The sequence below is a fragment of the Camarhynchus parvulus genome, chromosome 3, assembly GCF_901933205.1.
Source record: "Camarhynchus parvulus chromosome 3, STF_HiC, whole genome shotgun sequence".
Classification (NCBI taxonomy): Eukaryota; Metazoa; Chordata; class Aves; order Passeriformes; family Thraupidae; genus Camarhynchus; species Camarhynchus parvulus.
In genome coordinates this window covers 42,833,156-42,846,078 of record NC_044573.1, presented here as the reverse complement: position 1 = coordinate 42,846,078, position 12,923 = coordinate 42,833,156, and the positions used below count along the sequence as shown (strand labels likewise).

The 12,923-nt window shown below is 43.3% G+C and overlaps 1 protein-coding gene across 1 annotated transcript in view; it reads right to left on the bottom strand.

Moving 5' to 3' along the window:
* MAP3K21 (mitogen-activated protein kinase kinase kinase 21) overlaps positions 1-9,683 on the bottom strand; it is a 41,188-nt gene extending 31,505 nt beyond the window's left edge. Inside the window, exon 1 of the mRNA XM_030945605.1 lies at positions 8,870-9,683. Coding sequence (XP_030801465.1) covers positions 8,870-9,605 — 736 coding nt within the window. The 5' untranslated portion in view covers positions 9,606-9,683. The remainder of the gene's footprint in view (positions 1-8,869) is intronic.
* Positions 9,684-12,923: the final 3,240 nt, after the last annotated feature.

Sequence of the window (12,923 nt, the reverse complement as noted above, 5' to 3'; positions counted from 1 at the left end):
ATTTGGCTGACAGGTGGGAGGTGGGTGGGGAAGCCTCCTCATGCAGCTACAGCTGCCTCAGGAATCCATGTGGCACCTGTTGCAACAAATGGGAAGTCAAGCAACAGAAACGGGTCAACCCTTTTGCACCTGGTTTTAACCAGAGATTTAAAGACGGGATCCAGCTTTGCTGTTTTTTCCATTATAAAATCACCTTTGACGAAATCTACTACGGAAAGAACCCTTTAAATAAACCAAAACCAGAAAAAACTCCTGGATCCCCTTTGAAGATGCCAACTGCTATGAATCTAAATTTTGGTGTAGATACTTAGTCAGGTTTAGTCATTGAGTCAGAATCTCATCAGTTAACATGAAACCCTGTTAACAATTTCTATGAGGAATCTTAATAGGTTACCCTTTATAAAGAATTTTTAAGTTGTTAGTTTATTTTATAAGGAATATTTCAAAGATTCTTGCTGTTTTAACAAAAAATAAAAATCCAAACAACCTGTTACCTACCAAACAAAGCAGAAAAAAACCAGACAATTTTTGACTCCACTATTTTTTTAAATACATTTACATACATTTTCAAGATCAGTAAAGTGAAAATGCTTATTTTGAAATGAGAACTCTGCAAACTTGACAGTGCTGTATTTCTCTTCAGAACAGAAAATGAAAGGAAAGTTGATTGTTTGTCTCAATAGTGTAACATTAAGCAATGAATTAAAAAGTACAATATTTTTCCTTTCTACATAATACAGGAGGGGAAAAAAAGCAAATAACTTCAGGAAGAACACTGGCATCTAATCTTAATAGAAAAGAAAATTACAAAACTGCCTGAACATTCAGAACTAAAATATAACCAGTTCCAAGGGTTAACTTGCCCCATAATGAACGACAGCAATGAAGCATTTACTCCTACATTTTTGAGAAGGAGGGCCAACTTATCAGCTCTGAGTTAATAGTACACCTGCCAAAACACAGATTTTAGTCACTGTGAAGAGAACAAAGAATGATTATGTAGCCAACATTGGCATGTCTAAGACTGATTTAACTGGAGCTATGACCCCCACCCCACACAAAAAAGGTTAAAGCTGGCAGGAAGCTCTAAGAAGGAAGAATACTTCTGTGGTGACATTATACATATATGTAATTTTTTCAACTTACAATATTTAATCCATGAATTTAACATGCAGTAAGAGGGTTAAAATTTAAACATCCACTTAATTTTCAGTGACTGGATTGAGGTAGGCTCTTAGTAACATGGTCAAGCAAGGTAAAAGTGATGAAATGTAGTTTAAAGCTGTCAATCCAGGAATGTAAGTTACACCAGTTGTTATTTTTGTACTGCTCATGAATATATACAGCCAAGTAATTTGGTATTTATCTGTTTGTATCTATGTATCATGTGTATTTATGTTTACTTCAATGTCCTAATTTTGCTTCTAATAAACAAAACAATCCCAAAGCTCAAAAAAAAAAAATCTGTATTATTAGAAGCATTATTACTGAAAGTTATTGAAACAAATTTTAATGCCTTAAATTTTAACAAATAATCAGAAATAAATTTCAAGGTCAGAAATTACCCTATGCTGCCCCCACTCCTTGCAAATGTTTATCATACAAGGTCAGCCTGTTTCAGAACTTGCAACACTGAAGCAAGTTTAGAAGAAAGCTCATACTCAGTGGTAAGAAAACTTACGGATTGCAAACAAAAAGCCATTCTCTTCTAAGGTCAAAGAAACCACAAAACAGCATTCAACATCCAAATACAGTTCAGTGATGTGTTACTTCTCTATCCTTTTGAGGTTGCAGAATATTTTCATGGAACTTTTAATATTTGCTAAGAGGGTTCAAAAACACGCCCTGTCCCTGCAGCTCCAATGGGGATGGGGGAATAATCTGTAACTGAAAACTCAGCTGTATCTCAATTTCTTCTAATGCTTGGATAACACCAATAACATCTAAATCTCAACCACATTTTGCAGTTTGTTTATTTAAGTACAATACCTCGTTTAAGAAGCGTTATGGTCAGAAGTTAAAATTATTTTTCACTGCTTAGAGGAATTAACAGAATTGTATAAGTATTTTAACAGCTAATGGGAGGTGTTTAGCTGTCTGTTTTTCTATTGACCTTTGTGGAAATATGTTGTTTGCTCAGTACAATTTTCAGAGGCAAAAAGGTATATAAGCCTATTTTAAGGTACCAGCTTTAAAAAAAAATAAAATAATTGAGCCAAATAATGGTTGAAGTCTTTAATACACAAACACTAAAAATACTCTAATCCAAAGTCCTACACTTCAATTTATAATGCTACCCCAAAACAGAACTCTTTATCATAAAAACAGCGAGCAAACACAACATACAGACTACAATGTGACTCCCACATTCTCCATGAAGAGGTCACCAGAAACCCTGGTGCAAATGAAAGTCCTGAAGAAACCTGCTAGGAATGAATATAACACAAAGCAGGGAAAGAAAAAAAAATCCAATCTTCCAAAAGTTGTAAACCAGATCACTCGGTATTATACAATGACAGAACAAAGACAGAGAGAAGAAAGACATGAAAAACCAAGTTAGATCCAGAGAAAGATCAAAGCAATATTATTCTGGACTAAATAATCTGACCTGTTAGAGATGCAGTCTCAACACCAAATAAGAAACAACTCTTTACAGCCGTCAGATGGACATAGTTGGGAACACATTAAAATGAAAGTCTGAATTAAAAATGAATTATAAATAGGGGTATTAAAAGTTCATGACCTTTTAATTAATCAAATTACATATAGCTAGTGTTTCAGCCCAGAGTCTTGTTTTTAGCATTAGGCACTACATGTAAATATACTTCAGCCTTAAGTTTGAGGGACTTTGTTCTAAATTAATGAGCAATTTTTTCCACCTCTTAATGTCCAGACTTGAGACACAGAAAAACATCAAACAGAAGCCAATTTAGAAGATGGTAATTGAGGTGAAATAAATGGCTACTGCAGTTAAGTCTTCATCTTCAAATAAAATAACTGCTGGATATTATTCCTCCTCTGAAAGCTTAGACAGGAATATTGTATTCCAGAGCAGCAGTTCACAAAATTTCATTTGACGGATGTTGTATTAAAATCATAATGTTTCTGAATATTATTTTTAAATGCTGAAACACATCCTTCAACTGGAATTAGGCCTCTACAACATTTTAACACTACAGTTATTTCTATGGTGGATTGAGACAATTGCAGCAACCAGTTACTCAAAATTGTTCTCTCTTGAATACCAGTATCTTTCTGGACACAAACTACACAACATATTTATATGCAACAAGCATATATCTCAAATGAATATTAAAACAGGTGCAACACATAGCACTACCTTTGATGAACTAGAAAAAGATAATACTCTAGCTCAAGGCTGCTAAGCATTTGATGCTCCCACAGAATCCAGCTAACCTTCAGGGCCTCTCAAAAAATAGAATCCCTATTTACATAGTCTGAGCACACAAGAAATAATGAAAAAAATTACTGGGAGCAATGTTTCATGAAACACAGAACTCTTTCATGTGACATAAGGACATTTAAAAGAAAAACTTACAGGAATTCAATGGCACTCTAACTTGAAGTAGATCACAACCTTCAAAACAGGTGCTGTTTCCCAAATTAATGAAATTTTGCAATCCTACTGATAACTGCATGAAGGTGGTTTTATTTTGGTTTTCTGTGGTTTTTTAAAGAATACTTAACCAACAAGGTATAAAAATCAGTGCTCCTTCCTGCCTATCCACTTCCAGATGCTTCAGGATGTATGTTCTTAATGTTGCAATGCAGCAGCAATACTTTTACAGCAAAGCACAAGGCAGGGCTACTGCCTCTCAGAGATGGGATAGAAACCTGGTACAACTGGCATAATTTCTAACACTATGTGATTTTTAAGTAATTAAGAACAATATAAAGCATTTAAGTACCATGACTTCCTATATGAAGACAGCATGGAAAGCTACAGCATACAGATTTTAAAATGCTAAATAACTTCTGGCCCATGATTCCACCTGACTGATATCCATCTAAGTGATACCACATTCTCAAAGACGTGGTTCCTATGGGTTTTATGAAAATCAGTTGCCTTCTGGCAGAGGAACTTCAGTATGTTCTGCCAGGAAAAACATCCACTCCCCTCCAGACCTCAGAGACAGCAGCCACCAGCAGCTTAGCAGCTAGCCAGGCAGTGCAAGCAGTGTCAAACCAATTACAGCATTTGCAGCATGCTACAGGAGGTGCCTGAGTCACCCAGCACTGGAGATGGGCACCTTGGGACAGCCAGGCTTAGACCACCAGGGACACTGGAGATGTGGAAGCCAGTATGAGACTCTAAGTTCCTCAAATGGGAGTGCCAAGACAAGGAGATTGAGATGCAGAATACATCAGGCTCTTTAGTTTTTGTTACACCACAATCGGTGAGCAGTAATTGGCACAGTGCTATTGACAAAAAAACCCCAAGTTTCATTGCCATCAGCAGGCATCTTGGAACTTTGTTTTCAAAGGAAGTTACAATGAAGCTCAAATCCACTGATTTCTCATCCCTCTCAAACTACCAAAGACAATTGTAATTGAATGTAATTTTGAATTCTCTTGGTAACTGTACAAGATTCTGCATTTCAAACATTTAATAACAGCTGTACTTATGATGTGAACAAGTCTTAACCTCTTCAAAACAGTCAAGAGACAAATTATACACCCTAGTGATTTCAGAATACATAAAATCGGTTCAGAAAATGGCAGATAGGCTTAACTCCAGTTTCTTACTCTTCCTCTCCCTGAATAGCTAGCCTAAAGATGCTATACAGAGACATTTGAGAGAAAGCAGTTTTTATGGATTCTGGAAAACATCTTATTTTAAAAAGTGTTTAATAAAAACACATCACACTTCCTTTTAAGGTTTTAAAATCAAATGCTTTCTATTCTGTAACTGCTACTCATTATACTAGTTTGAAGAACATGACATTACAGTGGGTTGCCCTCTCCTGTGTTTGATTCCTTCAGATTCCAAGTAGTTCTCATTAGCACTGTCACTTCCATGGCCTTATTCAACAATCCTTGAAACTCCAGCTGACCTCGACAATTTCAAAAAGCAATATAAATTCAACGCCCTTCACAGAGCTGGGGGCTGCAAAGGACCGTGGATTGCTGGAGGAGCTGGTGAAAGCCTCAGCAAACTGAACTTCTTACATATGCATCTATGACAAGTGAGTACAGAGCACTTTATCAGTACTGTGTTAGTACACTTAATCTACACACAACCAACTCTGTAATCATGGATAGGTCTATGCCATAAGCAAGACATTCTGAACTTATTGCAATGGTTCCTACAAGTACACAAGGCTGCTGCACTAGAGATAAAGGGCATTTTTTAAAGGCAGAAGCAGTGCACAGTCTGAAATCAACGCCAAAATCACAAACCTCTGTTTTCTCTAGCCTTGACTTCAGAAAGTGAAAAGGTGGCATACTCTAGCTGAATATATTACTAGCTTTCTTCAGGACAGAATAATCAGGGAAGGCTGTGCTGAGCCCTTACACAACCACAGATCTTATAACTAATAGGGTGTCCTTGCTCAGAAGCAAGAAATTTCATCCCCTCAGAGAAAAACAGCTGCCCTTCCAAAGAGTCAGAAAAAAAGCTGAGATGTGGTAAAAAGACATACGTAACTTTTAGTGTCTAGTCTTGTAGATGAATTCCTGTCTTCTATTTCCAGTAAAACCTAAATTTTTTTCATAATCAGCAGGCATGCTAAATCAAGAATAACTTCCTACCCAGAAGAAAGAGTTAGGAATATTCAAGTATTTTCACAGTTTTTAAGACACCTCCTTTTCGGTTAAAGCATCAATTAATTCAGAATTCCTTTATTAACAATGATGGCTTGAACAAAATAAAATTTTCTTCCATGATTTTTATTAACATTTTAGATTAGGTAAAGTTCACCTCTAAATATTTTATTTTAGATTATTTCTTTAATCTATAGTACATTGAGGAATGTAAGAACTGCTTATGAGAAGTTCTCCTCAAAACAGGCCATGATATTTGTCAGGGAAACTTACCACTTCAGCCATACAAGGTTTTATAAAGCACCCACAATTCGTAAGGCAACATTAGAGACATCATGGTTACTATGTTTCATTTAATTACATATCTAAAGCTAAGTGTTCTTTACACTTATGTTTTGTCTGCTTTTGAAAAGCTCGTAAATTTAAATTTATTTTTCATGGACTCCAGAATTGAAGAAACTCTCTCTGCTGTCAAAAAAACTCATGAGTTACATACACTTCACTTCCCTGTTCAGCCCTAAAAACCAAGTTCGTCAGTTTTCCTTTCCAATATGGAAAACATTTGTTTACCTATTAATTTCTCTTACTCTAGCAGAAACACTAACCTTTTCCCACCTCCCAAAAAGAGCCCATGAAACAAGAGCATTCAAACCCAGATAGTCACTGCTGTTAATAAAAGCTGTCTGCTCTCGCGGCTCTTCTGTTTATGTCACTTTCTCTCCAGTCCTGTCAATCTGGCATCAGGGAAGCCACAACAGATATGCTACAGAGATCCCAGCTCCATAAAATTGCAGAGAGAAGTAACATGCTTGCCTTTGAGATGCTTGCTATTGCCTGCCAACCACAAGCCCAGACACATACCTTTTCTGGATCAAATACACTGGTAGAAGGGGCTCCCTTTCCCTGGATGGAAAAATTAGTTCCTGCCTACTTGCTAGGGAAATAGTTTGAGAAGCATTCCTTACCACACTGTAATAAGGACAGTCATTTTTCTAATTTATTGTCTGAGGAAGAAAAAATATCCTTCTTAACAAAAATAACTAAGCTAGCACAAAACTGATACATTCGTACACTACCTAGAGCCACTTAAGGGCGAGCCCTGAAGCACCACCAGCAGCAGTGCCTGGAAAGCAGCGAGGAGCAGGTGAGGAATGGGTGCTGCCAGACCCCTGTCTGGAGCTGCAGCCACTGAAGAACTGTTACTGTCCATGCCAAGCAAGTCGCTCACTCAACCCTGGCAGCATTCCACTCCCACTGTGCAAGACTGCAAAAGACTGCAGAAAAAGAATGAAGGGAAATCTACGATGAATGGATGAGTTACCAGAACAGGGGATACTGCCATGACTCGCAGTCATTTTAAATTCATGTTGTTGAACAGTATATGGTACCACCACAGCACCACTGTCTTCTAACACTGTCATTTAGGTGGATGATCAAGAGACATAATTCTATTTAGCATACTCAATACTTCTTCAAACTAAGAAGTTTGTTTGAAGTATCTTGCTAAGATTAAGAAATACAGCTGAGAGATCTAACTAGCTCAAGCTAAGTGCATCTGCAACAGGAGTTAGTAATGGAAGCAGTGTATAGGCACCTAGGCTAAGGTTATAATCAGAATTATATTTTTCAAATGCTCTGCCATTACCCCTGTATGATGATAATGGTAATCAGTTCTCAGCAGTACTCAACTCAGCCCCCAGTGTTATGCTAAACCACAGGGTTATGAATTTATTTCAGACACGAACTTTGTCACTGTCATTTAACATGCTGCTAGCATGCAGCAGCCCACTGTAAGGAGAGCCACTAACACCCAAGGTGCAGCAGCCCATTCCTTACACAGCAGCAAACTAAAAGCGCACAAGCTGGCTACAGACCACTTGCTAGAAATAAAGGTGTTGGCCATGACGCTAAATGTCCAAGAGTTCACCGCCCGTGCTACAAACAGAACCACAAACACAGCTGAGCTAGGTTCTTTCTTTATCAAACAAATAGTGAAAGTATTCTCAGAACAGTCAGTCCCATGACTGAGCCTTGTCTTAACAGGCCATGCATGGTGACCTTCAAGACACACAGCCTCTTAAACAAAGTGCTTCAAACTTGAATGAAGCTTTTCTATTTCTACTGGACTACTTAAGGACTCCTAACTGAAAAAAAAGAAGACTAACACATTGCTGCACTTTTGGAACATACAGAACAAAAAGGAAACAGTTGAGACATTTTCAGATATTTATGGAAACACACAGATTTCCACTTTCAGGTCATCATTTCTAAACACAACTACAATGGCAAGCCATAAACACTCTATTCTAGTAATCCAGCTTTCCAAATGCACAGTGGCCAAAATCTTAGATGCTTCTGTATCGTCAGATGGACCAAAGAGCCATTAAGCACGAATTGAGCAGCTCCCTCATTCCTGCAGGTGCATTTGCCCATGCCAAGGGATGAAAGCAAATCTTTCCATCTGAACAACAATGCTTCCACTGGTTTTAAGGTACTTGTCTTTTCCACCTCAATGTTGGCTAAGTGGGTAAATTTTAGCAATATTAAATGCATGCAGTGAAAACCAGAAACATATATGATTGTACGGCAGTGAAACAGAAGTGATACCCTTATTAAATCTTTTCTTTACAAGGCGCTTGGTTCCTTGGGTTAGTTTTAAAAGCCAGGACCACACAACGCATCAGAATAAATATAGCCTTGTAGATTTGCAATTGTGGCTGCGCACAGAATTTTATCCCGCTCTCAGTGAGCTTCCCTCCGAGGGGGCAGGACTTTGCGTGCGCTGAAGGTACCCCCGGTTCCTCCCGACCTTTCCACGAGTTCGTAGCCAGCTCACAGCCCGGGAAACCAACCTGCCGCTTGCCCAAGCTTCTGGCACCGGGTGCCCGAGTTGCGACACCCATCCCCCGGTGGAACAGGGCTCTCGGACGGAGCCCGTCCAGGCCCGGCCACCCGCCCCCGCGCCGCCACGCCGGGGCCACGCCGGGACCCCCCAGGCCCCGCGGCCTAAGGCGGGGACATCCCCTCGCCGTCGCCGTCCAAAGTCCCTCGTCACCTTCCCCCCCCTCGCCCGCCTGGGACTCACTGTTGCTCGACTTGAGGTCCCGGTGCAGGATGGGGACGATGGCCTCGTCGTGCAGGTAGAGCATGCCGCGGGCGATCTGCACCGCCCAGTTCACCAAGATGTGCGGGGGGATGCGGCGGCCCCCGCGGGCGGCCGCGGCCCCGGGGGCGGCGGCCAGGGCCCTGTTGAGGGATCCGCCGCGGGCGAACTCCATGACGAGGCACAGGTTGGGCTCCCGCAGGCAGACCCCGTGCAGGGCAATGATGTTGGGGTGCCGCAGCATGGAGAAGAGCTTGGCCTCCTGCCGCACGCTCTCCGCCGTGGCCGTGATGTCCTCGTCGGGGTCCTGCCGTGCCGCCTTCACGGCCACCTCGCGGCCCCGCCAGGTGGCCCGGTACACCTTCCCGAAGCCCCCCACGCCGATGATCTCCTGCAGCTCCAGGTGCTGGAAGTCGATCTCCGTTAGGCTCCCCGCAGGGTCCCCCCGCCCGCCGCCCCCCGCCGCCGCTCCACCGCGGGGCTGGCGGGTCACGTAGTTGGCCGGGAAGATGCCGAGGCGGTGGCGGATCTTCCCCGCCCACCAGCCGTCGTCGCCGGACACCGCCGCGTCCTGCGACAGCACCTCCACCACGTCCCCTCGCCGCAGGCTCAGCTCGTCCTCGCCACTCGCCTCGTAGTCGTACAGCGCCGTCCACAGCGGGCACGGAGCCCCGCTGCCACCGGCGGACGCCGCCGCCCCGGCGCCCGGCACAGCCATGGCAGCGACCTTAGCCCCGGCGGCCACCAGCAGCAGCGCCGCCGACGCGGGAGCGCCCGCCCAGCCGCATCCTCACCTGCCGCCGCCGCCGCCGCCGCCGAGCGGGAGCCGCGGGAGGGAGGGCGGGGCGCGGGCAGGGGCGGGGCCGCCCGGCCCGGTCGCCGCCGCCGCCGCCGCGGGGCTCCAGCGGGGAGAGCGCAGGCGCGCGCGGGAAAGGCGGGGAGGGCAGCGCCGGTGCCCCGCGCCCGCCCGCCCGGGCCCGCCCATTGGCCGCCCGCCGTCACGTGGAGTGGGGCGCGGCGAGCGGAGGGACCGGTGCGGTCCGGGGGCCGGGGCTGAGGGAGCCGTGACCCCCCTTTTGTCCCTCGGGGGCTGCAGACAAGGCTGGGGGCTTGTGCTTCCGCCGCAGCTTGCCCTCTCCTTCATTGTGCGGTTTTGGGCCTCCTTTGGAGCGAACCCCAAGCGGGTTCTGAAGAAACCGAGTTTCCTCGGTTCGTGCTTGCTCCGTCACCTGCCTCCGCCGCTCCTGGGCTCTCACAGAACGGGTCAGGTTGGAAGGGACCACAGTGGTACATCTGTTCCAAGCTCCCTGCTCAAGCAGCGTCATCCTAGAGCACCTGGCACAGGATTGAGGTCAACTGGTTCTTGAACATCTTCAATGAGGGAGAACTCTCTGGACAATCTGTTCCGGTGTCCAGTCAGCCTCACAGTAAAGCATTTCGTCCTCATATTCAGATGGAATTTCCTGTGCATCAGTTTCTGCCAGTTGCCTCTTGTCCTGTTTCTCAGCCCCACTGAGAAGAGCCTGGCTCTTGGCACTCTCCCTTTAGATAGTGATAGACATGGATGAGGCCCCTTCTCAGTCATCTCTTCTCAAGGCTGAGCAGGCCCAGCTCCCTCAGCCTGTCCTTCTGAGAGGTGCTCCAGGCCCATAATTACCTTTGTTGCCCTCCTCTGGATCCACTCCAACTCTCCCCTGCTCACCACTCTGTCCACGGAGAGAGAGTCCCAGCCCTGTGTGGTGCGATCACACAATCCTTTCAATTAAGAGGTTGCCTGAAAACAGCAAATGCTGTGTATGTGCTATTTCTGGGTAAAGATTTTCCTGGTTTTAAGTGGAAAAATCGTATCACTTTTTAAACTACAGCTGTCGTTTCCTTGGAAGTTAGAGGGAAGTGTGTGGGCTGGGGACGCCCTCCCGTCTCGCCAGCGTGGTGGGAAACGGTGGTTCAAAGTGGAAGGAAATGAGTTCATGCCAGGAGCCAATCACTGTGCTGTGGGACCTGTGGTTATGGATGTGGCTGCTGCCAGCAGAGGCCCTGAGGAGGACAGTAAAGGCTGAGGAGAGGTGTAAAACTGCACTGCTGAGTTGAATAACCTGGTGTTATGAACACTAAATGTTTTGCACAAAAACCTACATTCAGAGCACTGTACATCTCTACATAAACAGAAAATTTGCAGCTGGATACCACAGAACTAAGGTTTGAACATAAAGACAGTAATTAAAAAAATTTAAAATTACAGTATTCAAAAATCATAAATTCTTGTTTACCCCACTGTATTTATAGTTATACACAACGCAAAAATACAATTACGCTAAAGTGACTTACTGAACCACATTAACCAAAAAGAAAGAATGCAGAACCAGCATGTCTATCAAGTCTTCTCCCATTTCCTTTAATATAACATTGCCTTGCAGCTATTCAGAGAGGTAATTACAAGCCTTTCCCTTATCTGCATATTTGCCTTATTATAAAAGCCATAAAGTATGTTGTAATACAAGCGTTCTGCCACACAAATTCCACCTTGTACTTTGTTATCTAAAAGAATCTGCAGGAACTAATTAAGTGTGGAATGTTTTGGGTCAGACAAGGTATTGGTTGCATTACAGTGAAATGTTTAAATATTTATCTAGAGCTATTATTCCAAAATTTGCTTTCTGAAGTGCCACTATCCACTAGCAATCACTGCACTCAGATTAGACTTTCTTCAGTGTTTCTTCAGCACCCAGTGCTCCAGGATCTTGGTGTATAGTTGCTGTTCCTAGGAGTTCAAATGATGGAAATATTGTGACCCAAAACTGTAAAGTGCCTGTAACTTTCCAGCGGCACCACCTAGTGGAGTTACTGGTTAAAAGAGCTGCGTACGGATGGCTCAGACCCTCACTGGTATCTCTGTTGAGAAAAGAGGTCCCTTTTTTCATCTTTGGCACTCCTGCAACTGTGTAGCTACAATACTGTGCATCTATGTTGTGTCCAGAACACATATCCTGACCTGGAAATTACAGGAACCCTTCAATGCTGCGAGTATCCTTATGCCAAAAAAAACCCAAAAAACTTGGTGTCAGCATTATCCAAAGATGAGGCAGAGTTGAAAGATTTGGGTGATGCATGGACAAGTGTCATGGTTTAACCCCAGTCAGCAGCCAAGCCCCATGCAGGCACTCACTCCCCCACCAGCAGGATTGAGGAGAGAATCAGAAGAGTAAAAATGAGAAAACTTGTGCGTTGAGAAAAGACAGTTTAATAGGGAAAGGAAAGCCACACTCACAAGCAAAGCAAAACAAGGAATTAATTCTCATCACTTTTCATGGGCAGGCAGGTGTTCAGCCACCTCCAGGAGATCAGGGCCCCATCACATGCAATAGTTACTTGGGAAGACAGGTAACTAAGATACCATCACTCCAAACGTCCCCCTCTTCCTCCTCCTTCCCCCCACTTTATATACTGAGCATGATGGTCTAGAATATCCCTTTGGGCAGTTTCAGTCACCTGTCCTGTCCTGTCTATGCTCCCTCCCAGTTTTTCTTTTTTTGTGCCACCTCACTGGCAGGACACGAGACACAAAAAGTTTTAAGACAAACATGACATAGCAACAACCAAAATATCATTGTGTTACTAATGGTATTTTCATATGGAATCCAAAACATGGCACTGTACCCCCTACCAAGAAGAAAATTGACTCTATCCCAGCCAAAACCAAGACAACAAGCCAACATAATATCAATTGCAGTCTGCATTATCTAGGCCTTCCACATCTTAACCTACATGAGTTAGAGGTCTCAAAAAACAGAAGAGAGGAGGTTTTGAAGAAGCTTTCTATTTGTACCCTAGTTTACCCACCTTTCTATTTTGGAGCTGTGCATGTAAACAAAATTATTTGCTAGTCTGCCTGTGGGAAAATGACTTCACTAGTTTCTGAAACTTAACAGTTTTAGTCATCATACATCAAAACATTATTCATAGCTGCATATTGCACTTGATTCAATCATTACAATTGGTTTAATAAACTTTGTCATCTTTGAAAAGAGCCTGCAAA